Source organism: Buceros rhinoceros, unplaced genomic scaffold (assembly GCF_000710305.1).
Source record: "Buceros rhinoceros silvestris isolate BGI_N320 unplaced genomic scaffold, ASM71030v1 scaffold1114, whole genome shotgun sequence".
Lineage (NCBI taxonomy): Eukaryota > Metazoa > Chordata > Aves > Bucerotiformes > Bucerotidae > Buceros > Buceros rhinoceros.
The window spans coordinates 92-25,780 of NW_010407435.1; the positions used below are offsets into that span (position 1 = coordinate 92).

At 41.9% G+C, this 25,689-nt stretch overlaps 2 protein-coding genes across 2 annotated transcripts in view; one reads left to right on the plus strand and one right to left on the minus strand.

The window, feature by feature from the left end:
- Positions 1-643: 643 nt before the first annotated feature.
- On the plus strand, positions 644-14,997 carry LOC104491955 (chromosome unknown open reading frame, human C1orf27). Its single transcript, XM_010134451.1, has 13 exons — positions 644-742; positions 1,107-1,238; positions 1,421-1,516; positions 2,901-3,007; positions 3,715-3,751; positions 3,881-4,021; positions 4,639-4,734; positions 5,252-5,328; positions 6,611-6,725; positions 7,356-7,446; positions 9,040-9,225; positions 13,670-13,762; positions 14,930-14,997. The coding sequence occupies exons 1-13, from the start codon at positions 644-646 to the stop codon at positions 14,995-14,997; spliced, it is 1,338 nt and encodes a 445-aa protein (XP_010132753.1).
- Positions 14,998-20,006: 5,009 nt separating this feature from the next.
- The window catches only part of PDC (phosducin), a 17,223-nt gene continuing 11,540 nt past the window's right edge, over positions 20,007-25,689 (minus strand). Inside the window, exons 2-4 of the mRNA XM_010134449.1 lie at positions 23,088-23,171; positions 21,195-21,355; positions 20,007-20,534 (exon numbers count right to left, since the gene is read on the minus strand). Coding sequence (XP_010132751.1) covers positions 20,007-20,534; positions 21,195-21,355; positions 23,088-23,148 — 750 coding nt within the window. The 5' untranslated portion in view covers positions 23,149-23,171. The remainder of the gene's footprint in view (positions 20,535-21,194; positions 21,356-23,087; positions 23,172-25,689) is intronic.

Here is a 25,689-nt window from a genome sequence, read left to right on the forward strand (position 1 = left end):
CACAACGTGCTCTTTGGCGTCAGCTTTTTCTCAGTTAATGCCTGTGAGGGTCCTCATTGCAGGGAGCAGTTTCCCGAATAGTTCTGTGTGGAAGGCAGGAGTGTCCCCATGTCCTGGACTTGAATGGCAGCTGTAAAGATGACCTCTTGGATGGTCCACAGCTGCTGGGCCTTTGATGCCTTCGGGATTGGAATGGCAGTTGTGCACGGCATGTTTACCTGCAAGGGTGGACTTCAGGAAGCCTCTCAGAGAGCAGTGTGAATGCCAAAACGCACGCTGCACATTCTGGCCGCTGAGGAAACATGATGCATCAAGAAATTTTTGCTTGGAGACACAGTTTTCCTAGCATTTAATTGCATGATGTGCCATGTCATTTCAGTGGCAGCTATTTAAAACAGTTTTCTTTCAGATAAAGGTCACATGCTTCTTCCTGTAGTACAGACACTTGTGTTTTTCATTTAAGAAAACAAACTTGCAGACCGTAAAGCTACTTTAACAAACCCTTGTTGACACCTAAAGTGTTAGTCTGTTCAGGATATTTGTGTGAGACTTGTTTTCGTGTACAGGCATATACTGTCTTTGACTTTATGCATTATGTGTTTTGTAGGTTGAAACTACAGTGCTGAGTCTGAAACCTGCAGCAATGGGTAGGACTTACTTTGTGGAGGAAGCTATTGGGCAGTACCTTTTAGACCTCGGCTCGACAGTGAATCCTTATGTCACTGGGCTGTTAATAGGGCAGGTGAGTGTGGAATGTCTGAAGTCTGTTCTGTTCATGAACCCTGTCCTTAATCAGCTGGGATAAGTCTATTAACATCACTTAGAGCTAATGCAGGTGATATGACCAGAAGGGGCTTCCATAAAGTGTTTGCGGTGTCAACCAACTACTAAAGTCTTTTAAAGCAGAAAATTGTAAAGATAAACTTATCACTAAATAAGGCTTTAAGGCAAAAATAATTTATGAAGGAATTATTTTTGTAACAGGTTACTGTAGAATCTGACAATAGCTAGTGTAAAGCAGCCCTTGGAGTTGCTGGTTGTGCAGCATCTTCTCAGGCTTGGTGTCAGCCTCTTGGTGTATTCACTTATGTTGATGTTTTTGAAAGTGTTCTCAGCAAAGGGACTACATCATCCGAGCTGTTCGGACGCCTCCAAAGGAAGAGCAGAAGGAAAATGCCGTCAGCCCTTCCAAACTGTTGTCTGTGGATGAAGAATGGATAACCACACACGCCAGTCAGGTAGCCCGGGAGAAGCTAACAAAGGAGGTGGGAGGAATGGGAAGGAAATAGAGTCAACAACTCTCTCATCACTTGTGCAAGCTCTTGCTGCAGACTGGTCTCATTAGACGTTTTTGTTATATCAAGGGACATGGTTGCCAGATCTCTGATGCCTGTTAGTAACTGTTCATTTTATTTTGAAGGTTTCTAGGATGCTTCCTGGAGGCTTATTAGTTCTCGGTGTGTTTATTATTGCAACTCCAGAGCTGTCGAAAGAGAGTCAGAACGCTTTGCGCAAGGTAGGTAGACCTCCTGCTGCAAAGAGAGGAATGTCTTTAGGTGTGTAGCTGAGTTGCTTCCAGTCATTGGCTTTGAGTGTGTATGGTTGTTCTGTTGCTTTTTCTAAAAGCACAAATGTTCTACTTTGATCCGTGGTTTTGAGACTGCGACCTCAGAAACTACTGTCCTACGGGACTGTACCGCAGCTTGTGTCTGCTAACGCTGTTTCCTGTGGTGTTTGTTACTGCAATTACAAAGTCGTAGAATCACAGAATCAGTTTGATTAGAAGAGACCTTTAAGGTCATTGGGTCCAATCGTTCCCTCAGCGTCACCAGGTCACCACTAACCCCTGTCCCTCAGCACCACCTCGACACGTCTGTTAAACCCCTCCAGGGATGGGGACTCCACCCACTGCCCTGGGCAGCCTGGGTCAGGCCTTGACAACCCCAGTGAGGAAGAAATTGTTCCTCAGGGCCAACCTAAACCTCCTCTGGTGCAACTTGAGGCCGTTTCCGCTCGTCCACTCACCTGTTCCTTGGGAGAAGAGACCAATTCCCACCTCACTCCAACCTCCTTTCAGGGAGCTGTGGAGAGCGAGAAGGTCTCCTGTGAGCCTCCTTTTGTCCAGGCTCAATCCCACCCAAGTTCCTCAGCTGCTCCTCAGTGCACTTGTGCCCCTGACAGCTGCACCAGCTTTGTTGCCCTTCTCTGGACACACTCCAGCCCCTCAGTGTCCTTCTTGGAGTGAGGATCCCAGACTGAACACAGGATTTGGGGTGCAGGTGCATCAGTGCCTGGTACAGAGAAGCAATCCCTGCTCTGGTCCTGCTGGCCACACCAGTGCTCGAACAAGCCAGGATGCTGTTGCCCTTGGCCACCTGTACACACTGCTGGCTTCTCTTCACCCACTGTCACCAAGACCCCCAGGCCTGGGGGTAGACTGCCAGGCAGTTTCCAATCACTCTTCCCAAAGCCTGGAGTGTTTGTTGTGACCCAACAAAAAAAGGTGAGCAGTGTCCAGGGGATCAGTGATTGCAGAATTAAAATTTCAGGGTTTTTTTTTTAATTAGTAGCTGTTTTGCACAGCAGTCTTTCCTGATCCTCAACTGATAAGCGTAAACCTAATATTTTTGTCAGGAGAAAAGTTGAGTACATTAATGTGTGTTGCTTGGATTGGTTTATGAAGAAGCTGAATTAAGATTCAACAAGCAACTTCTGCTTTGGAGTAGTTGCCTACAAATCTTTGTTGAATGTTCTTTTAACGTGACATATCGGTGACATGTGAGCTGTATTTCCTGTTTGTACATAATCACGGTGTCACTTGCACTGGAACTTCAATACAAGACTATTTTCAGAAACCCTGCAGGATTTTTGTGGCAAAACTCATTTTTTTTCGTCTCTAGCTAATCTTCTCAGTGGAAAAGTCCTTGACTAAAAGGAGGCTCTGGAAACCTACTGAGGAAGAGGTCTCTGACAGAGCAGCTCTTCAGATGTGCTCTGCTACGAAAAAGTATCCTTTCTGAGGCAGTATTGTTGATTGAGACTGCTATTTCCCACCTCTTTTCTGTAGTTATTTCTGAATAAGGCATAAATCGGGAGGAGGAAGTTGTTGGAGCGTCGATAGGCAGAGATCAGTGAGTCGAAGTCTTGCTCATTAGCCATGAGGGAGGCTGGTGACCCTCTAATCCTTGCCAGATTTCTGCCATTTCTTGCTGTCAGGTGTGTCCATGTGGTGGCATCCCATGATGCCTTCCCCAGCCAGTTTTGATTTGCCCAAGTTGAAGAAAACAGCTGGAATACTGTCCAGCTTCTTGAGCTCCCTGTTACCACAGGTGTTTACACGGAGAGGGGGAGGTAGCCAGGGTATGGGATCTGTCCTCATGCTGCAGGAGAGCACTGGGTCTGCTGATAATCAAACAAGGAGAAGTAGTGACGTTTTTCCTTAGGTGAGAGAGGCGGGGCACTTTGGTGTGCTGGTGGTTCTCTCAGGCTGTGAATGCCTGTTGATCTTAATGCACCTGTAAGAGATGGGACAGCATCGCCTCAGTAGTTACAAGCAGATGTTTGTCCCATTTTTTTACCCTAATGAAAGGCGAGAACTTGCTTCAGAGCATAAATTAGCTCAGCAAAGATGCTAAGTAAAGGACAAGGTTAATCGTGGATTGTTCTTACTCGTTTTTTTGCTTTTTGGTGGATCTTTTTCTTTAAGTAACAAAGAGTAGTTTGCCGAACCTATGATGTCCAAGATCCAAAGGTGAGCTCGAAATCCTGCGTGTCATACGCAGCTTTTAATGCATGACATGTTCCAAAAATAATAGTAATCTCCACCTGAGTTATACAGTGGGTTGTATGGACATTCTGTTGCTTTTTTTTCTCGTCGCAGAGTTCAGCCAAACCAGCAGATTGGAAATACCAGAGTGCTCTGGCTGCTTCCTGGTTAGCCTTGGGCTGCACTGTCAACGTTAATATTCACATCCCACTTCTTGCTACTTCCCCGAACCACGACTTGGAGAGGAATACCAGGGTAACTAACCGTCCGCGCTGTTTTGGTAGCTGGTCTCTACACCACTTTTTCTGAAAATTAGATGAGAGAGAAAGATTTGAGCAGTGGGAGTAGAGGACTGGGACTAATCAACAGAGACAGTGGCAGTTACTCCCCTTTTAATGTAATTTGAAGTTCCTGTGATCATTGATAGTACAAAAAATGTGGATAGCTTTTCTTCTGCTGTAGTTAGTGTTGGCCGTGCTCAAAACCATTTAGTAGTTGTTACGAGCATTCCAACTCGAGTCTCTTCTGCTTCACCCACTGAAGCGGCACACCCAGTTAGAGCAGGGGTGGGGAATGCTTTTGAGAGGAATTGACTTCCAGAAGGCTGCATCCCCCTCTACCGAAATCAGATCCCTGGCACAGCACTTTAGTGTTTTGAAATGCTTGTTTCTTGCTGCATATATTCAGAACATGTTTGGTTTACAATTTAGCTTCAGAAAACTGTGTAGACAGATTTTTAGGAGACTTTAAAACTCTTAGAGTAACTGTTGAAACATTTATTTCTGTAATTTTCAGCATGACACTGTCCAGCTCTTGTAGTGAAGTTCTTTCTTGCTTCTGACGCGATTTTTGCATTTCCACTTTTTTTAAAGAATGGGTTAAATCGGTGGTCGAAGCAGATAGAAGACAGTGTTTTTCTGATCAATGGGCAAGTCAGAGATGATAATACAGAACTACTGGAAGGGCAGGTGAGTCCTGAATGAGGAATCGAACGCTAGTAAAAGTGGTTAGATCCTCCAGATTGATAAAGCATTGACCAGGGTGTCCTCTGTGCAGTGTTTGTGGATCTAATTGGCCTCTTCAGGTAACTAATTCGCAGGGCTGCTTGTGTCCCCATCTTCACCACTGCAGATTCTCTGCTGCTTCCTTGGGCAATAGTGAGCGCAATATTTATAAGGGAAGTCTTACCAAAAACTGCTCTGTGTGTTATCTCCTCGTTGAGGACCATGAGTAGGGTGTGAATGCAGGTGATGGGATTTCTAAGAGCTGCCTGAGTCTCAGTGTTTAACAAGAGCAGAAGCACCTTGTTTAGCTGATGCCTTTATCTCCCCTTTTAGTTTTGCAATTATATTCTCATGGCTGTTTCCTATGTGACATTTTTCTCAAAATCTAAAATGAGGGCATGTTTTATACCGTAGTGAGGAGGTCTGATTCAGGGAGACTTTTTTTCCTGTTATATGACACGATGATATTTTTTTCCCTTAGAAAAAGTTAAGAGGAAATACACAGTCCAGCACTCAGTTTTCTGATGTCAAAGTTCTGACACAGCTTGTAAGTATCGAGTGGTTTGTGAAGTATAAACTCACTGGTATCTTATAAAATAACATTCTGAATCATTGTCTAGAAATCCAGTTTTCTTAATCCTAAGATGTTTTCCTCAGTGAATCTGATGGTGGACAGATCTGCATGTTTTGTGTCTTGGGAGATTCTGGTGGTGTGATAACTGCATTGCACAGTAGAGCTGCAAGGAAAACCTGAAAATCTGCTTATAGAAATGAAGTTCTGCAGACTTTGGTAGATTTCTGCAGAATTTGGTGGCAGGATACTTGTATGATCCTGAATACCTTGACTTGAAGGTGATCTTGCATTGTTCTGGTGTTCAGAATCACCCACACACTTCCACTTGCCGTGGTTAGCTGTGGATGGTCACTCAAATGCCTTTATCCGAAGCCCGGTTGCCGGTTTGGGTTCAAGTGCAGATTCTGTGGGCTGAATCACGAGCCAGAGCTGTCGGGTCTGTGTCAGGAGGTTCCTCTCTACCAGAGGTTCTGCTGACCTGAACCCTGAACGAGGTGCTCCAGTCAGTCTCTGCCCTGAAGCCCAGTCGTGCCCAGGCATTTTGTAGGCTTCCTGCCCAGTCCAGGCCATCCTGCTTTGTCAGGTAGTTCCTGGGTTCTCTAACGTTACATTTACCAAAATGTCTAGAAACATACAAGATGGCATTTTAAAGACTTGATGAGTATCTCGACTTCTTTTGTTCCGTTGTTCCAATGGTTAAGTGTATCAGAGGGAACGCTTTTCATTTTGGCATGGATAGGCAATGCCATTGGTGTGGAAGTTCCCCATCCCTGGGTTTCCAGTGGTGTCTCCATGTAGCACACCCATTGTTTTGGTAATTAGGGCAGCTTTGATACCATTCTGAATGGGACCACGTTTATAATCTAGTAGAGACCCAGGGGATGACCCTCAGGACACCACAGGTTATGCTGACTGTATAGCAAGCATACAAACTTCATTGTTTTATAAAAACAAAACATTTTAAGAGATTTTTAGGTTGCAATATTAGCCACAAGCCGCCTGCCTGGAAAGTTTCAGAGGTCTTATAGAGACAAATATTTAAATTGCAAGAAATTGAATGTCTGGAAAAGTAAATACATTTTCCATAATGGAAAAGGAGAGACATGGAAAAAAAAAGTTATGAATTACGAGGGAAAGCAGGTTGTATGTAAACACTTTAAGGTACGCTAGTAATTTCCCAGTTCTGTTTATTGTTAATCATGCTGCCAGTGCCTGGGTAACAAGATAAAGCTGAAACCTCTTTATCTTTCAGTCCCAGGGTTTGAGTCACAGATCAACAGCTACAGTGCAGGTCTGCAGTGGTTCCATCAATCTCAGAGGTGCTGTGGAATGCAGAGCCTACCTGCATAACAACAAGCCAAGAGTTAAAGAAGCTGTTCAGGTAGTGAGAAGGTTATTAGTCCATCAGAAAATGTTTTCCTGAAATCCATGACATTTCTCACACTGGGTTTTTTTTTTTCCTCCGAAATGACATGGTCTAAACTGGGGTCAAGATGTTCATCCCTGTGAACACAGGGATTGTTTTAAGAACGACCTGTGTGTGTATGTGGGGCATTCAATTGCTTCCTCCCTTCTAGCAGGTACGTTTCCTGTTGCTGAGGCTGTCCCCTGGTGAACCTCTGCACAGAAGATCCACGTTATGAAGCTTTGACGAGTTTTCTTAAATTAAGAAAAGGTTGCACACTGTGTTTTTGTATGCGTAGAGGGGATATACAGATTTACAGTGTAACACAGTGCTTAGTGATTATTTTTGTTTTTAATGAGAATGCCTAAAAGCTGTCAGTTCTTATTCTAACTATATGAAGATTTTCCTCAGCTTTTATTTTTGCTTTGTCATTTTCTCTTTTGATTTGAATTCTTCTGATGTTAGCTTCTCTTTATTGGACTCTTCAGAGTCTTTATTTTCTGGGAAAAATGATTCTTTCAACGTGGATTAGACTGTGACGGACTCCTTTTGTTCTTTCTTTTTAGTGGCTTTTATATTACTGATGGTTTTGCTTTGTCCTTGCAGGCTTTGAAAAGAGACATAATAAACACATTGAGTGATCGGTGTGAAATACTGTTTGAAGATCTGATTATAAATGAAGGACCTCACAAAAAAAGTAGGAATTAAAAAAAAATCCACAGCCTATGTTTGCATTTGGGTGGTTGTAGAAAATTCTTCTGGTGTGGTTAGAGGAGAGTAAAAAGCAAATGACATGGTTTCTGTTTGGCAGCCTTAACTTTCTCTTAAATCCTGAGAATTATTGTCAAGTGTACATACATCCTTTGGCATCACAGCTTCCAGTCCAAGTTTGCAGCCAGTTCTTGCGACCACGAAATGCAACTTCAGCTTCTATCTCACTGATGAGATGTTGAGTTTTTCAGAATTCTGTAGGTGGAACTCCTCTCACTGAAGTTCCAACTGTAATTTGCACATTTAAAATCTTTACTATTTCTTTTTAAACCCCTGCTTGGTATTCCTGTTAATATTAAAGTATGTAAGACTTGGGAGTATTCAAACAACCAGCTGGATGTGGCCTTCCATGTTGTGACACCCCCTGTATTACAAATCCTGGTGGAGATGAGGTCTGCAGTTCACCAGTTCATCTCCATCACATGGATTAGGGCCTTGTGCATGGTAGTTGTGATGTCAAAAGTATCCTGATTATTTTTTTTAACTAATAATGCGAATACATCATTAGTGTTGTCTCTGCCCCCTGACCTTAATTCTCTTCATCAAATACTATTTTAGAGGCTCTGTGTCTTTTAAAGATGTAAACCTTCAAGCCCGTGAAAAATTGCTGGATTGAATTAGCTTGAATTTCAGAGAGCACCATGCAGTGGCCAGAACACATGTTGATCTAATGAAAATAAAACTTGCTATCATGATTATATAACTAAGGGGGGTTGTGCTGGGACCAGATCTGATGGCTCATGACAGGCAATTCTTTAAACTTCGAGTCAACGCAGTGGTTTCAAGATACCTTCTTGATAGGTCATTTTAGGATTTTTTTTTAGCTTAAATATTATTAGTTAATTGAAATTCCGGTTTGAAGATCTGACCTAAAGGAAAACTTTCAAAAGGTACTGTCTTTGGTAGTGATTTTACACAAAAGAGAAGGGAAATGTAAACAGGTTGGTAGTGTGAGAACTGCCAGTCCACGTTCAGAACTACCATTTACTTCAGGGTAATGTGGGTCTTTTTGGTGTTTATCAAATGTATCCAAGCTATGTAATGCAAACTTGGTTTCCAGGTAGATGCAGTTTTCAGTGTCCTCTTTAGGTGGCACCCCGATCACATGGCTTTACAGCATAAAGCAGCCCAGTGTTTGCAGTCCTTTGTGGTGGTGAAATCATGTGCTTTTCCGTGTACACCTGTATCTGCAGTTTGATACAGATTTCTTATGCTAGTTATGCTAAACACGGTGGGGAAAAAAAAAGTCTGTTTAGCATTTTATCGTCAGTTTGGAGGTCTCTCGGGTATTTCTGGAGGGGCTAATGTTAAGAACATGAATCAGTACAACAGCAGCCAAAACTTTCATTAAAAAACAACAACTACTAAACAAGCCATGCCTGATAACAGGATCTTTATGTGGAAACCTTGAGCAGTGCTTTTTGCAATAGCTTTATCTTATGGTTAGAGATTAACGAGGAATCCTATCGTAACTGGCAAGGCTTTGACTTGGATGGTAGTTTTCCCTCTTTTCTTTTAGATTTTGAGAAGGAATATCATGTCTTACCTCAAAGACTGTTTGTGCCTGTTGCTGGATCCAACGTGATGCTTACTGATTATAAGTTTGGTGATGAGGCCGCTGAAGAAATTCAGGAACGTTTCATTGAGATGTTGGATCAGCCTGTGCAAGCTGAAGATATCCATATAGCCGAGGAAATAAACACAGGTAAATACAGCATCTGAGAAGCAGGAGGAGTTAGTTAGGACAGCACTGACTAATGGCATAGGCCAGTCTTAACCACGTACATACAGATATGGTCAGAGCTGGCTGACTCCAGCTCCAAGGATTGATGTAAGTCTAATGACAGTTTAAATATACTTGTGGAAAGTGCTAAAGGGTTCTTGCAGCATTTGTGTTTGGCTTGTAATGGACCTCTCTCTCTTCTCTCACCTGTTTTGCTGCTTCACTGCACTATCTGTTCAGCTGTGGCTGCAGCTCATGAAATACGGATACGTAAATGTGTGGTTGAATGAGGTTTGCCTATGCTACCTGCACATGAATTAAGGGTGATGCTATATTGGCAAATAAACTGTAAGAAAAACTTGTAAGGCCTTACATTCTGGTTACTTTTTTAGTAGTTCAGCTTTGGTTTTAAGAGCTGAGTAGTTCTGATACTACTTAGAGTAAGTTAGAAGAAATTGTTGAGAGTTTAGTCAAATCTACGGTTTTTTCATTAAGTATTAAAAAAACCCACATGTAGTCTAATGTGCTTTTCAGGAAGATCTCACTAAACCCTGTCTCTTTGCAAAATGCAAAGTACCTTTCCTTGTTCGGAGTGTTTTAATTCATAGTTCAAATACAGTGCTCAAAGCTGGGGTTTTGTGATTCACGCAAAATGGAAAGAAAATGGAGAGAGCTTTTCATTTTCTACTGAATGGCTTACAAGTTTAAAATCTGATTATGAGGCTCTTATGCCTTTTAATACCGATATTTTGCTATAATCTAGTTACTGACTTTCTGAATATTTCTGGTTTCTATTGTTCCCTATTGTGGCTTCCTCCCCACCCCTCCATACGACTTTGATTTCAATGTAGGATTCAAATCAAATAGTTGAAATGCATCCAGTAATGCTTCCTGTGATCTTATGGAAGAGATTTCTTCCCTTCTTCTCCCCATCAATGTGAATATGACCTGCAAGTGACAGTTTTATAACACAAACTATCTAAAAAAAATAACACTAATTCTCAGAAAAGAACTTTGGAAGCTTTTTGGTGTTTGTATTTAGGGACAAAAAATGGAAAATGGAGCCATGAGTTTGCTGTGTGAACTGTGGTTACTGATACTCAACCTACTCGGTTACTTGGTGGGTTTTTTTAAGTTTTCATAACTTCAGAGCTAAGTATAAATTCTTACGTCTTTCTAAATGAAACAGTTTTCCTACATTTTAACTAAACCTGTTGGCCATGAATCTGACTCATTATGTGGAGGAGTAAAGGACGGACACAGCTCAAGAACCTCCAGAAACACAGGGAAGCCAATAGAAATCTCTTGTATTATAAGAGTCACTTCAATAACCCTAATTATTACTGAACTTTAAGGAATTAGTGTAACTTAGGGAAGCAAAGTACTACTCGTGTAGCAGTGGAGATGGATAGGGGAGGGAGGGAGAGGATGACGCAGTTTAGCTTTATTGTGTATGTAGGGCCGTACGGTCTGGAGGTGGGAGGAAAGGTCTGTTCATAGCGGAGACAGTGCCAGTGCTCAGTACAAATTGGTTTGTGGTGGGTTTTGACATCACCCCTTCTGTTTGTGTCACTATTGCTGTGGTCAGAGGCACCAACCTTGAATTGACTGGGTTCCATAGTGATGTTCTGGGGAAAGCTTGCTGATAACAGGAATTGTTTAAAATTCAAGAGCACGAGCAGGCTTTTGAAATAACTTTTTTTGTTGCTTTTTAAAATATACACTTGAAGACGAGGATCTAATCAGAATAGTCACAAGATTTGGTTTTTTTAAGCAGCTTTTAGTCAAAACATGAAATAAAGGTATCTTGAGAAATCAGTTTTAGGTGCTTACTTAGTGCTGCTGTCTCCTACAGTTTTACTCTCAATTCCTTGTACAGCTCTCTAGTGAGGGCACTACTGGGTCATGCTTTAAAATCGTTACATGGAAAATAGAAAGTAAAAACTGACCTATTTATAATCGAAAGAGCTCTAACTCTGGGGTTTCAAGGTATTTAGTGCTTTAATAGCAGCAATTGAAAGCTCTGCATTTATGATTGGCTTTACTAAATCCCTGCTCCTCCTTGACGCAGGGGGTGGGGTGTTAAATTCCCTGAGTGGATAAACACGAATCAGACTTCAGTGCTGGTAATCATCCCCATCTTTGTTAGCAAAGTGAAGAATTCATGAAGAATTACAGATTCACACAGTGGGTTCCAGAAAGTAGCCGCTTTTGTGTGATTTATACTACGCTCTCGCTGTGATTTATACTACAGCTGCTTCACGTGCAAGTCTGCCATAACTGAATGGCATAAATATCTTTGATCACTAAATAGCTCAAGTGTGTCTTTTTTTTTTTTCCTCTTTCTTTCATTTTTCCCCCCCAAACAAGCAAGCATTGCTGCCTTGATGTGCAGCTTCCCAAGTTACCTTCAGACAAGCGCAGCAGTTCTTAGGAAGGTGCAAAGAAACAGATCAAGTCAGAGGGCACCAACTACCCGACTTGCTCATCAAAACTAAAGCAGAAAGAAACTGGCTGGATCTGGACTTCAAAGGTGACCCAAGAGATGTGGTCAGCATCTCTAAAAGTGACATGTTGTTTTAGGGGACTGAAAACTTTACTGTAGTTCGGAGAGAATGAGGTGTAAGAGCACCGTGGTGCTAGTTAAGCTACGGACTTAAAACACTATCTTGAAAGACTTAATTCATCTACTCTAGATGAAGACTTCTGCTTGTATTTTTGGCACATGAGGCTGTGTTTTCCTTTGCACAGTAAAAATAAAGATGAAACTATGGCACCATTGGGGCCCATTGGGCTTCAGAGAGATATGATAACTTCTCTGCAGAAAAGCACTGTTTGCACTGGAACGTGGAGTCCTTATTTTTATTTTATGTGGACATGCAGAGAGATCTCTAAGCAGTATTTGTGCTTAATGTACGTGTACATACGTGCGTGTGTATCTGTGTATCTTGCTGTCCTATTACTACTTTGCTGAGGTACATCCTATCCAAAGTCAGTGAGTTCAGGGAGAACAGTGGCTAATGACTGGTCCCAAACATCTTGTTTGAGTGCTTTTGTGTAACAGCAGGTCTTGTGCAAGATTGACTTCAGAAGATTCTGAAGACACTCATGCACATGACTCAGATGAAAGAAATGACCTTTCTGATCACATTTCCCCTGTAGCTAATGATAGGATAGAGAAAGTACTTTTCCACGAATCATTTTCATATGAATCATGCAAGAGGATGTGCCTCACTACTCAGCTGTGTAATTTGTAATTTATAGGTGATTAGTAATCCCCCCGAAGTAGGAGATCTGATTTTATTTAGAGCAGTACTCCAGCAAACTGCTAAAACATCATTTCTCATTCTGCTCTGGGTTTTTTTCTCATCTTCTGCACAACAACAATCTGTGAGGCTTCTTTTCTTATCTCAGCGCACCCACCCTTTTCTTTCTTAAGACTTCCAGATCTCACTGCAATAGCACAAACCCTATCTCGTACTGTTTGCTTGCCCAGAAGCTCGCTGCCGACTTGTAATCCGAACTTTTGACAAGCAATGCCTTGGTGAATTCTCCTGGGGCCAGGCATGCAAATGAAAGACCTCTGGCCCACCACCACCAAGTAGCCTGATCACTCAACTCCACAGTCTACAGCGTGCTCGCTCTGTGTGGGAAAAACAAACAAGATCACCTAGAGGACTCGAGATTAATCCCCTGCCTTCTCTCCTCCCCCTCTCTAACAAGCTGGATATAGCCAAGTGATTAGGGAAATCTTTGGAAGGGAAATAGAAATGGGATTGAATCCCATCAGTCTGGAAATAGAGTCAAGCTCTCTCATCCTGGCTGAGCAGTCTGAGGATTTAGTGATTGTTCTCAAAGGGGAGTGTGTCCTCTGTGCCTGCTCTCGAAATGGATTTTTAGCAGATCCCCAAAAAGGAAATTCTGTGCTTTGTGAGAAAAAACCCCACATTTATGGCTGCTGGGTAGGGAAATGATGCTGGGCTCTCTCTTTTAGTGATGGTGGGTTTTGCATGTAGTCTGAACCCTGGACAGATGGCTTTGAAGGGAACGCTTTGATCTTGGCAGGTAGTTAATGGTTCATTTTGGTGGCTCCCTCTCAGAGTAGTCAAATTCTCCCCAGGTTATGCAAAAGGGAGTTGCATGTGTTACTCTCAAAGGAGGGCGTGGAAAATGAATTTTGGAAGAGTAACTCCTTCTCAAATGTATTTTTTCCTCTTTATTTTTACTCTTCCAGCCGTATGGATTAGTTTAGTACTATGCTGTTACTTCTGTGCCATTTCTACTGCAGTAAACGGGGTTTTTTCCTACCATAAATGTACTTCATAAAGTTGATCTGAAGCTCTTCGCCTTTTGCGTTAACTCAACTGTAAACCACAGCTGTTTGTTTTTCACCTGATATTTTCTTCTCCACTTGATTCCTCTGCAGTTGCTATTCATCCAGTTACTGACAAAATGGATGACACCCAACAGAAACAACTGACAAAAGCGATGTTGCTGTTGAAACTTCAACAAAATATGGGTAGGTTATTTCCCTGATCTTTGCTATGGAAGCTATAATGGGCCCTTTTGGTACTGTTGGCTTCCACAGCATCGTTAATCAGCTGGTGAGATTAATAGGATACTTTTCTAAACTGAGCGCCCATTTCAGTACTGTAGGTACAGGGTGTTTCTGGGGAGGAAAGAACCACAGCCTGCTGTTGGAACAAACAGCGTTTGCATTCGTTCAGCCTACAAGTCAGCACAAAGGGCTCATGTAGCTTGCTTTTTCTGTTCTGGAGAGCCACCACTGCTGTCATTCTGTCCTTGGAAAAAAACACCCACGGGTGAATGGCTTTGTCAAGCAGGCAGCCGTAAGTTGGGTGGTGACTTGCTCATCTGCTTCCAAAGCTGGCAAATACGTATGAGCTTGGGTGCTAATTGTCAGGCTTGAGTGCTAATTGTCAGCCTTGGTAATTCAGGGCGCACCAGCCACAGAGCTTGTCTTTCAAACACAACTTTTCCATGATGCTCCTTCATCCAGCTCTCTCTGTCTGCACGTAGTAGTTCTTTCTGCTGTGATTTTGGGCTGTCTTTTCGTATTAGAATATGATTATGCTTTTATTTTCTATGGATTCTTAGAAGTAGAACTTGGTAACTGGAAGATTAAGGAATAGTAGCCATAACCATGTGTTTGCTTTGCATGTAAAAATGTTTTCCCTTGAATCATTCCTCAGGTGTCTTGCATTTTTGTGTGTCTTCTCAAGCATGTTAATCAATAGGAAAATGACTGTTGTGATATGAAGGCACTTACAGAGGATGTGTAGTGCCACACAGAAAAGAAAAAACTTCAAACATTTTTAGCTTTAAGAAACAAATGTATTATTATTTCCCCTAGTCAGATTCCTAGTATTACTCAGTAGCGCAGAGTCAGCGCGTTATTTTATGGGCCAGGCCATGGCCCAGGTAGTCACAGGCAGTCAGCTGGGTTTCTGGAAGCATCCTGCTCTGATTAGGAATGTCACGTGGAGCTTTTATACTTTAGTTATCTGACATTGTAGCTTTTGATTTAGGCTTAACAGTGGTAGATGGTTTTTGGGGTGGTTCTTATTGTTGCTTGTTGTTCCCCGTGACCCTGCCCTCCACACCCTGACCACCAGTGAGGCGCTGCCCATGCCACTCACTGATTGCCTTTCCTTTGTTATTTTAGGTGTGGTAATAGCAGCTGCGGTCGCAGTCTTCGCATCAATCTTCTCTTTCAATTACTTCAGTGATTAAACTCAAGCCACCAGAGCTTCGTGGAAGTGTTGGCCAGATGGAAACATCTGGGTTTCCTCTATTAGTCATTACAAACTATTGCCTGAATACCGCCAGTTAGACCTGCAATATGAATTGTAACGATAGGTTCAGTTCCCTTGTTCCAGCATGCACTTTCCATATGCAGCAGAATGATGTGGGTACAATATCAAGTAGAAGAAGAATCAAGTTTACAAGAAACTAACCTTGTCACGGTGTATCAATGAGTGATGGTTTTGTTTTCTGGAAAGGTCACTACAACAAATGTAGAACCTTCATTTTCTTCCTACTTGCTGATGCAAAATGCTACTACTGGTGTGTTTCCAGTAAGGCTAGCGTAGTTACCTGGTACAACCATTCTTGCTCTAAGGGTTCCTTTGCTGAGAGAAATCTCACCTCGTTAAAGATAACTGGGGAAAAATCAATGAAGCCAGCATTTCACCGTACGCGTTGTTGTAGTTAATATTGGTCAACTACTATAACAGCAGGTACTCAAATAGCTTCCAGTAGTTTCAAGACTACACTAACTCATCCTGTAAATAACTTAGTTCAAGACCTGGAGAACTCAGAAATGACTAAAACTTCAGAGATGTGTATATGTTGGCTTTTACTCCATGACTTTTGATGAGGACTTCTCTGTCCAGCTCCGATTCAGTGATTGTTCTCTTGGAGTATTAACTGTTTATACATACACAGCCCTTGGGGTTGGAATGGATGGATGGATGGAAGTTGTCAAAACGGTTTGCTAATCAGCATTTGCAGATGATAAACAGCTTTCCATTGTGAGATATCGCCTCACACACCTAGGAGACTGTAGCGTTATTGTTTACTTGCCATGAGGAAGGTGGAAGGAGGGAGGAATTCTAGTAAGGTTAGTAAGGTTAATTTGTGTATGAAATGTGATGCTCACTTGGATCTGAACTATAATAGAAAAAATTCCAGATTTTGGGGCATTTTAATACCACTGCAAATTTCTTTTTTGTTTAAAGGCACTTGGAACTCTAAAAAAATAAAGACTTTGGTTCTAAAGCATTATCAAGGATGTATTGGGATACTTCTAATAAAAGGCAACTATGAGAAAGGTGTCTTAAATCATATTGCCTTATCTGTTTGTTCTGTGTTTACGTGTTTGGGAAAAGAGCTGCTTGTGTTATCCTGGCTATATTTTGGAGCATGGCAGTGATCTTTTATGGTCATTATTGCTCAAGTAGGACCTCTCAGAGGAGAGTGGATGTTGGAATGGAGACGCTGTGTCCAGCTGCTGCGTGGTTTATAGATGCAGGCTGTTGTGTGCCAACAGATAGGATCTGTAGGCAAGATGGTGTTATGCAGCAGCCATTGATTCCAGGGGAGGTTGGGTGCTATCCTGAAAATGGGATTAATTTTGTAGCGTGCTTTAGAATATGATTCGTTTAAAATTGGCTCTGCTAGAGTCTGTATTAGAAGGAGGAGCAAGTTTATTCAGGGTTTAGTAAATGATCCTTTTCTTTGTGGTGTAACTACAGACTGTAAATTAATCCCTCAGCTTATAACTAACTAGGTATAAGGGCTCCATGGAAGTCTAATTTTCCAGTTTGAGGTTGGAAGAAGGCAAAGAATGAAGTTGCTGCGGATGGGATTTCTGCTGGAACACAGGATACTGCATTTAACTACCGTCCGTGCAAGGAGAAAATAATTTACCCCCGTCAAAGCAAAAGTGAGTAATTTGACTTGTATCTGCAGACTGAGCCTTCCAGTCATCCTGCCACAAGGAAGCAGTGGATGTAGGAGCAACCAGGTTCTTGCTTGTCTGCCAATTGCACCAGGAGAGAATTTCAGCGTCAGCTGGCTTCCCATCCTTTTCATACAGTTTGCCACTGATAACATAAGAACATCATCAAGGAAAACAAAAAGGTGTGTGTGAGAAAAAAGGAAAGCAACCTTTTAAAAGCCTGTTTTATGCCTCGTGCTTAACTTGCACTCAGGTTTCACAGAGGTTTATCCTTTTTCTGCTCCCTATGTAATCCTCTGAAGCTTTCAGCGTATGAAAACTCCATCCTGATTGGAATCAAGCTTTAACTTGTATCCCTGACCGCGGATCTATTTTTATTTTAATAGGTAAGAGTCTAGAGGAACAGGTTGGACTTCTACATCTGAAACTCTGGCTCTTCTGAGTGTAGTTCTACAGCTGATGCTACAGAATAATTTTACAGAAACCCTGTTTTCTGTGCTATGCAGTTTTGAACTGCAGTTTTAAAAGCCTCCATGATCTTGTAATTCCTCGTGTCCAAGGCGTAGCATTTGGCACACCGAGAACAGACGTGACTACCAGAGCTTCTGTTCCTAGTCTGATCGGCAGTGACACGACTGATAACTAGTTCCCCCCTCTCCTCCATCTTTGTCTGCATCAGAGTATTTGAGGACTCACATGGTCTCTGGGACTTTGAGTCAAAAGCAAGAGTAACTGTGGCCAAGGGTAGCAGGTCTGCTTGTTGAAGGCTTTACTTTTTGTTACTCAAGAATCTTTGTGCAGTAATATGATCTTTGAATTGAGTCTGGCTTTTTAAGGGGTTTTTGTCTGCAGAAATATGGGTGACTGCTGTGCTCAGAGTTTCATTTGCAGCTTCATTAGTCGTGACCTTCTGCTGAGGCTTGGCATCACGTGTGTGTTTTCCTTCTCTTCGTGGTGGTTTTTTTTTTTTTAAATTACAAGTTGAAGGAAATCCTTCTTAAGCATGCTTCATCTGTCTCCTAAACTGGAGGGTCAGCTTCTTATTATAAATGTAAGTACATAGCTTATGTATAAATGTAAGCTATCAATGGAGTTTCTATGGTGATTAGTGCTTGTTAAGGGTTTTTTTGCTTTCTGGTTTCTCAAAGGAGTGAAGTTTACGTGATCAGGCTGCTGATGTGCAGCCTAATAACTTTGGAACCAAGTTTGCTAAAGAAGGAAAGTTCTCAAGAACATGAAGCTCCCCGCAGTTACATGGAGATTTTCTGGTGTGTAGAGGACAGAAATTTTTAATTAAAAAAAAAATACAAGACAAATATTATCCCGCTACTCAGGTAACTGGTTATTTTTGTGATAGAAGATAATTCATTGTTTCCTACATAACCTGTTATAAGATTATCAGATTTTCATAATGTCAGGGGTGTCTGTAAGTGGCAGCTTTCTGAAGAGTCGACCTGCCTAAGGTGAAGAGAATCATGAATTGTCTTACTGGTTGAAGAAGCTGGTACATTGTTAAGAGATGGTAAGAAACTTAATTCGTATTGCTTAGTGTACAGGGGGCGAGGCTTCTGGTGCTCTGCTAAAATGTGAATCCATGGCAAAACAATGTTAAAAGTAGAAATTCAGTAACGTTTTGATAGTCACTGAAACTGGACAAACAAAACCCACAGATATTTTCTTTGTTTTTTCTTTTTTTTTTTTTTTTTGGTTTTGGCCATTATTTAAAGAAGGTCCAGGTTGTGTTTAAAGTTTGACATTTTGTTTGAAGGGGTATCTCATGAATCCTTCCGTGACATTTGGCAGGGTTATATTTCCCAAATGTTTCTGCAGACCTGTTGGAAATGGTATAACTGTCAGCTGCTCCTGTGAATTTTTCCATGCGAATGAAAAGCAGAGAAAAAACAATATGCTTAAAAAAAGAGTGGTGAGAACCTGCTTTGAACATGTGGGTGATCTCAGTGCAGCAATGGTTCCTTGGTCCTGGCCACTCAATGCTGAATCCTTACTGATCCTCGTCCAGAATTTCACAGGGTGATGTTTCCATGGTGGGATCCTGACCTGAAGTGAAACAAAGCTCCCACTCCACAGTGAGCAAAATGTGAAACTATCAAATCAAATAAAAACTGGTGAGTACTGAAAGTAATCTTTAACATTTTGATCATCTCAAATGTTATCAGCAGAGTTGTGTATGGTTAAGATGTAGATACTTCCATCCTCAGAGCACAATTCAGCCTTCAGCTTTGCCACTGCGTAAAGAAACCATTGAAATGTTTCTCATGTTTTGTTGTCTCTTATCAGAACTGGAGGAGGTGGGGGTTTTTAAACCTACAGAGAGAGAGGAAGTTTTATGGTGAGTTTACCTTATGTCTTCCTCTCAAATGGATTGTTAAATTGTATTCCCTTTAGCAGCATCCCTTTAGCAAAGCTTTAAACTTTGAGTTTAGCAAATGTCTAATGTGTGCTTACTAATATTTCCTACCTTTTTGGAGGTTAAAGGATGTACTACCAATATAGTTCACACTTCCAATGGCAGGTTTTGAAAGCTTTTAAGCTTTATTCAGAGTTATTGCAGAGTTATAAGTACAATATACTTTTCCAGTAACTCAGACATTTTAAATATTACTATTCAAAATATGGAGCGACAAGAGCCAAAATTAGCTGATAACGTGTCTGTATTACCTGTTGGGACAACAAACTTGTAGAAGAGCTGAACTAACTTATGTACTTTCAGGAATATTGAAAGTTAAATGCAAAAGCGTAAAATGAAGTCCTAGATGCCTAAGCTATTTAGGAAGTTTGGGCTATTTATTTGTCCTTAAAACGGCGGAATGAGATCTCACTCCCACTGAAGTTAGTAGAAGTGAATTTGAGGAACCAAGGCTCACCATAATTCCAGAGGACAGAGGTGGCTTTTTGTGTATGCAGAGGGATGAATCACTCCTGTTCCTGTTGAAGTTCTTTCTGTGCTTTGTGGAGGCAGGCGTGGCCCCTCAATTTTCAATTTAATTTTTTTCCCCTGAATTTTTTAGAGATCAAGCAGTATTGTCTCCTGTTCCTCCTGTTACTTGTGGCTGGCATAAAAATAATTGTTTACAAGACTGCCAGTTCTATGTGTTTAAAGTAAAATTTATATACTAACAGTTAAGCAATTTTTGTGTATATATATATCTTACAAGTAAGTTAGCAAAGACAGCCTTCTCTAAATGAGATGGGTGTTACTGAGATTGATTTACAACATACTGAAGAGGAAAGGGAGACGAGGAGGACTATGGCTCTTGAATTACTCAACATCTTGTTCATCTGTGTTGCCATTTCCCAGTGCTGGAAGCTCCCTTTCAGGTAGCAGCCCATACTCATTTAGGAAAGACTCCACATCTACAGCAAAAAACTCCTCATTGAATTGTTCAGAAACACTAATGAAATTGCTCAGAAGCTCCCCACCCTTGTAGACGAGTAGAGTGGGAAGCACTTCATTTGAGAAGCGGTCTCCAGCCCCCGTGTTGGAGGCCTTGATCTTGCAGAACTTGACAGTGGGGTACTCGGCTGCCAGGCAAGTCAAACTGTTGTTGAGAGCATCGCAGCCCTTGATGCCATCTTCATAAATGTGGACAATGACAGTGGTGGTTTTACGTTCTTTCTCAATGGCTTCCAGGAACTGTTCGCCGTTCTGCAGCTCACACAGATAACCGTATTTTGGCCCAAAACTCAGCCTCTGGTGCATATCCTGCATGCAACGTTTGCGGTATTTTTGTAGGCAACTTTCATCTTCTTGCTCGTCATGAATTAATTCATACTCCTGCATGCTCATCTGTGAATATCAAGAGAATGTGGTGTTAATAAGGGGTAATCTGTTGGCCCTGAAACAGGAACAGACTGAGCTGTTGTCTAAAGAACATCGTTTTGAAAGCTTAGCTAGAAGAGCAGTTACTTCCTACAGCGACTCTGGGAGGTCACTTCAAGAGACGGCTGAAGATCCTATCTCAGCACTTGCATGTCAGCATGATGTACTGAAGAAATTCCTGTGTTTGGCAAAAACTTCTGGATCTTCCAGAGTTGGTGGGAATTTGGCCAGTGACTATAAAGGGGTTAAAGCCTTGTTCTTCTGGGTTTTGGGGTCAGAACTGGTAAATGGTGATGAGTGGCATTCAGGTTCAAAGCTCTATCCTGACTAGCAGATTTTTAAACGTTAAATGTTTTCCATTACCTTAACCAAGGACAGAGCATTGAGGCAGGGGAGGAAGGAAGGTCATGCTCTGTGTTGTTGCTGTGAACTGTACTGCTTATTTTACTGCAGTCAGACTTTGCTTGAGAGGGGACTAGATAAATGAATGCACATGCCTTGTTCTGCCTTTACTGAGTGAGCTCTGCTAAGCTGCAAAGGAACTGAGTCTGGCAAATTCAGGATTTTCTAGCTTAAAACTGGTATGTTTTATATAGAATGAAAATTAATTTACTTTGCTTCTCTTACCTTACGGCAGAATCTCTCTCTGGTATCTTTATCATCTTTACTGAAACATCTGTGTGGTGATGACATTTGTCTAAGGATTTCTTTCTTGCTCAAGGATAAGGAGTCTCTGTCTTCGCTTTCTAATTTAAACTTCCTCCAGTCATTGATCACACCTTTGGGCCCTAAGAGAGAAATGGTTAGATGAGAAAATGGCTGCAGTGAGAAGCTGTCTTAAGAAGTTTTCGCTCTTTGATGGTTTGTCCTTTTGTCCCCTGCTCTTCCTTCCTGACCACTCTGCAGGAGTGCTGCAAACCAGAGCTTTGGGACCAATGTGTTCCATTCCCCTCCAAGAGAAAGAATGAGGTTTTTCTTCTAATCTGGCTTACTTTTGTGGTCTGGTTCCTGCCAGGATCCTCTAAAAGGATTTTGGTGACCCACATGAGTAGTTGACACAGACAAGTATGAAAAAATAACTTGACATGTTGGCCAAAGCCAGCGTTTTGTGGAACTCTATTTGCATTTCTCTACAGTGTATTGGAATACATAACACACATATGGACCTTCAGTAAAACTAAGAACTCGGGATGTTGGAGGTTTTGTTTGGGTTTTTTTGTTGTTTGGTTTTGGGTTGTTTTTTTTTTAACCCATACCTGTTCCACTGGAAGAGTAGCTTGTAAAGCAAATGTAATCGTAATTCTGATGATAATGCAGATCTCATTTTTTGGAGCTGGATAATTAAAGCACTTAAATTTTGAAATGGAAGGAAAAAACCCAAAACAACCAACAGTTTAAAATTACAGTGGTGTTTTTCAAAATGAAACATTTTAATTCGCATCTTAAATTATAAAGCAAAACTCAAAGAGTATTTTAGTGCTTTCAGAGGTGAAATTTATTCCTATGAAATATTTAGAGAAGGCTAGGGGAACAGCTCTCCTTCTCACGAGAGAGAGGTGGTGTCGCCAGTTGCCAAGACTCTGTTTTGAATTAAGTTTCAACATCTTGAAGCGGTGGCTAAAGGCACCAACTCCCGTCAGTGACTGGATTGTTTGAAAACAAGCTTCCAAAAGCAGGAATTAGCCTGAACCTCTCGGCATAGCGATAACAGGACAGTAGCCTTATTTCCAAAACTATTCTGAAGCCCAGTTGTGGATGTAATGCCCTACATTTTGGTCTCTGAATATACATACATGTTTATAACCTTAGTCAACACTGCAAGGCTGGCTGGGAAAAAACCTCAAAGAGTTATTACAAAAGCTACATTTATTATAGCACAAAGAAAAAGAAGCCCTCAGAGCACAGGGGAGGGGATGATGGTGGGGTGGGATGCAGTGATGCCTGTCTGTAGAGCTGAGTACAATGTCTGTACTCATAAAAATCTTGGTGATTGAGTGCTGGATCAGAAAGAATTGTGGTTCTGAGCTAGGATGCTTTTAAAGCTTTTAAATGCTACACCGTGTTTGCCAGAAGGATTTTTAAATTCAGATTTAGGGCTTAATGTTCCTTCTATAAGAAGGAAAAAATAGTTCAGCCTTTATAGTGAAACCTTATAATCTCATTCTAGCGTGTGAGTGTGTGTTCTGTTGCCTTTTTATTTTCTTCTCTTTTCCCCAGAAAACCAAAGGCCATTGTTCATGACTGAAGCAATAACCAACAAGAGCAGTACTGAGCCATTGCTGTTGGTGGCTTTTTAGGTGTCTTCTGCATTTTGCCATTTGCTTCAGGTATGAGGAGGATTGGCACAAAGATGAGGGGTGTCACTTACTCCAAAATACCTTCTCACTGGCTTTGGAGCCTAAGTTTTTGTGCAAAAGGAATTTGGCAAACCAACTGGATCTACTTGAATTCTGGGCTTCCTCAGCAAACAGGGACAGTTTAGCTTATTTTTAGGGAAAAAAAAGCAGTTAGTTTCCTTGCCTGTGTGTGTCGCCTGTCCTTCAAAATCTTCTTCAAAGCTGGCATTGGCATTTTCTTCCATTTTGGTGGCTGGAGTAGAAGATGCTGCCAGTTCAAACAGGAAAACAATTAATGTTGTGATAGAAAAGGAATAAGCTTACAACACATACAACACGGTTCGGTATCAGTGAAGGTCAAACCACACATCATAATCATTATCCTCTCATAAAAAGCAATTAAAATATATGTTAGTTTCTTTAAAAAGATGTCTGGATTCTTACTGAGAGTGCCTAGGTGAGGGTTTCTTCATTACACTGTTCCTTCTCAGCCATCGGAGAATATGGGGAACATGGTGTCAAATGGCAGCTGTAAAACTTTTAATGCAGTGGGAATGTGTAGTGGGTATTTCCCCCCCTTCCCCCACCCCCCTTTTTTTTAACCCCCTTGGAATCAGGAACCTGGTAATTTTTAAAGTATTTATATTTAAGGATTTCCTGAACTGCTCGTTTCTCATACAGAAGTTGGAGCCGTGTATTTGAACCTGTTAAGCAAGAGACCTCTGAACACCTTGGAGTTAGAGTACTGGTTGGGCTGTATTTGTTACAAAACAGAAAAAATGATATGGGTTATAAATCAAAATCACTGTCTTGTTCCACCCGTTCTATAAATAAGGCAAGCCAAGACAGCAATCATGGAGCTCTGCGATACAGCAGTACTCAAGCAACACCCTTTTTTATCTTCTACGGAGGCGTCTGAGGGGTAAAGTAGAACCACTGTTCTCTAAGGGAAGAGGAGACATTTCCCTTCCTGCATCCCACTGACAAGATGAGCCCGGCTGGGTGGTGCCAGAGCACTACAGAGCAGCAGGGTTTGGGCAGAGCGTCAAACTCTAAAGGTCAGGCTGACGTTCTGCTGGTTCCCAAAAGTCACAGTAAATATTCTTGGGGTCCTGCAGCTTTCTTCAGGTCAGTGATGTGTTTCACGGGGATATACTGAGGGAGAAAAGCACCGGTTCTTCCCGTGTGTTTTAGACATTTACATAGGCCTCTGCATGAGCTCTGCCACCACATAGTGCTGAGTCTTCTGTCCTGTCACACGTCAATCACAGATTTCCTGTTGAGTTGAAAATTGTAATTCTAATGTGATAAAGTCTCACTGTCCACAGGAGTCTTAAGGCAGAAGATTTGAGTGCTCCCAGTTAGTCCACGTGAGTTCTAGCTGTCCAGATGTTAAGGTCAGCTTTATCTGACTTCCCTGTAAACCCCACCTTGGAGCAAACACCGGGATGTTCTCGTGCTGTGGATGCCGTATTTGAAAGCTGCTGGTGTGTTAGACTGGAGCAACATTAGTGTTGTAGCATCTGTGCACAGGAGAAGACGCGCCTTCATTCTTACCTACCAGCATCAAGGGATAAAGTGGAATAATGGCTGAGCAAGACACTGGAAATCCAATCCTTGTGGGTATTGGGACCAAAGCCCATTAGTAAATGTGCAAATAACTTGTCCTGTCCATGTACTCATGGCAATTAATCAAAACTTGTGGGAAGCATTGCAAATAAGTTTGGAGGAAAAGCAGGTGATGAGTTGTACTTCATTAGTACAATTTCTGTAGGTAAATTGTTGTCAGCATGTAGATCCAGGTGACTGGATCAATTGCTATTCAGTCAGTTCTGAGATAGAAATGTGAAGCTAATCCCTTCTCACACAGGCAAAACTAAAAGTCTTTGCCATGCCAGGGGTGGAGAGTGAAATGATATGGTGCCTCAAAGCCTTGTAAGCCATTCCCATGACTTAATGGACACCTACATAAAGTTATTGTGTCTGCTCATGCTGAGGATTTTCTTTGTTCTGTGAGGAAAGAGAGGGCTTGATTCTCCATATGTTTTGCTGTTTCATAGCTTTTAGCCCTGAAAGGCACTAAAAATTCAGGGTATGAAACCTAAGCAGCCTGTCACAGGCTGGAAGCAGAAAACTGACCACGGTTTTGGTGAAACATTAGACATGGGAACTGATGGCTTAACAAATGAAAGCTCCATAAAGTTTGCTACCGCTCTGTTGTATCTAATAAATGTGAAAAGATGAGGTGAATCATAACAGCTGCGTTTCACCACTTATCTGCAGCGTGTAATGAGGCAACGCTCCTGATGATGCACTGGCTGATAAGGTGACCATGGACCTGGGAGTGGAAAACTCTTAAAACCTAATTCTGGCCCTGTGACTGAATCAGCCTGTGAGCCCAGAGCAGCTCATACAAACTGTTCTGCTTAGTGGGGTTGTAAATATTTATCATTCTTATCTTGGTGCTGTGGGAGTTTGGCTATCCAAGCCAAGTGTTTCCCAATTTGGCAGCTGAGAACAAGGGCCTATGAACATGTCACTGCAAGGTGCTCTGTGGGAGGCACAGAGGATGAGCTGGATCTCCTGCAGTCCATACTCTTCCTTTCAAGAAAGCACAGGGCAAAAAGATGTAAGCTATTGCGTTTAGTGTGTGAGCAAAAATGGGCAATCCCCAGGACAGGAAGTTCTCCCACACCCTTGTGAAGGGTTTAGGTGGAGTTAGTTTTGTTGCTGGTTGGGTTTTTTTTTTTTGGGGGGGGGGGGGGGGGGGGGGGGGGGGGGGGGGG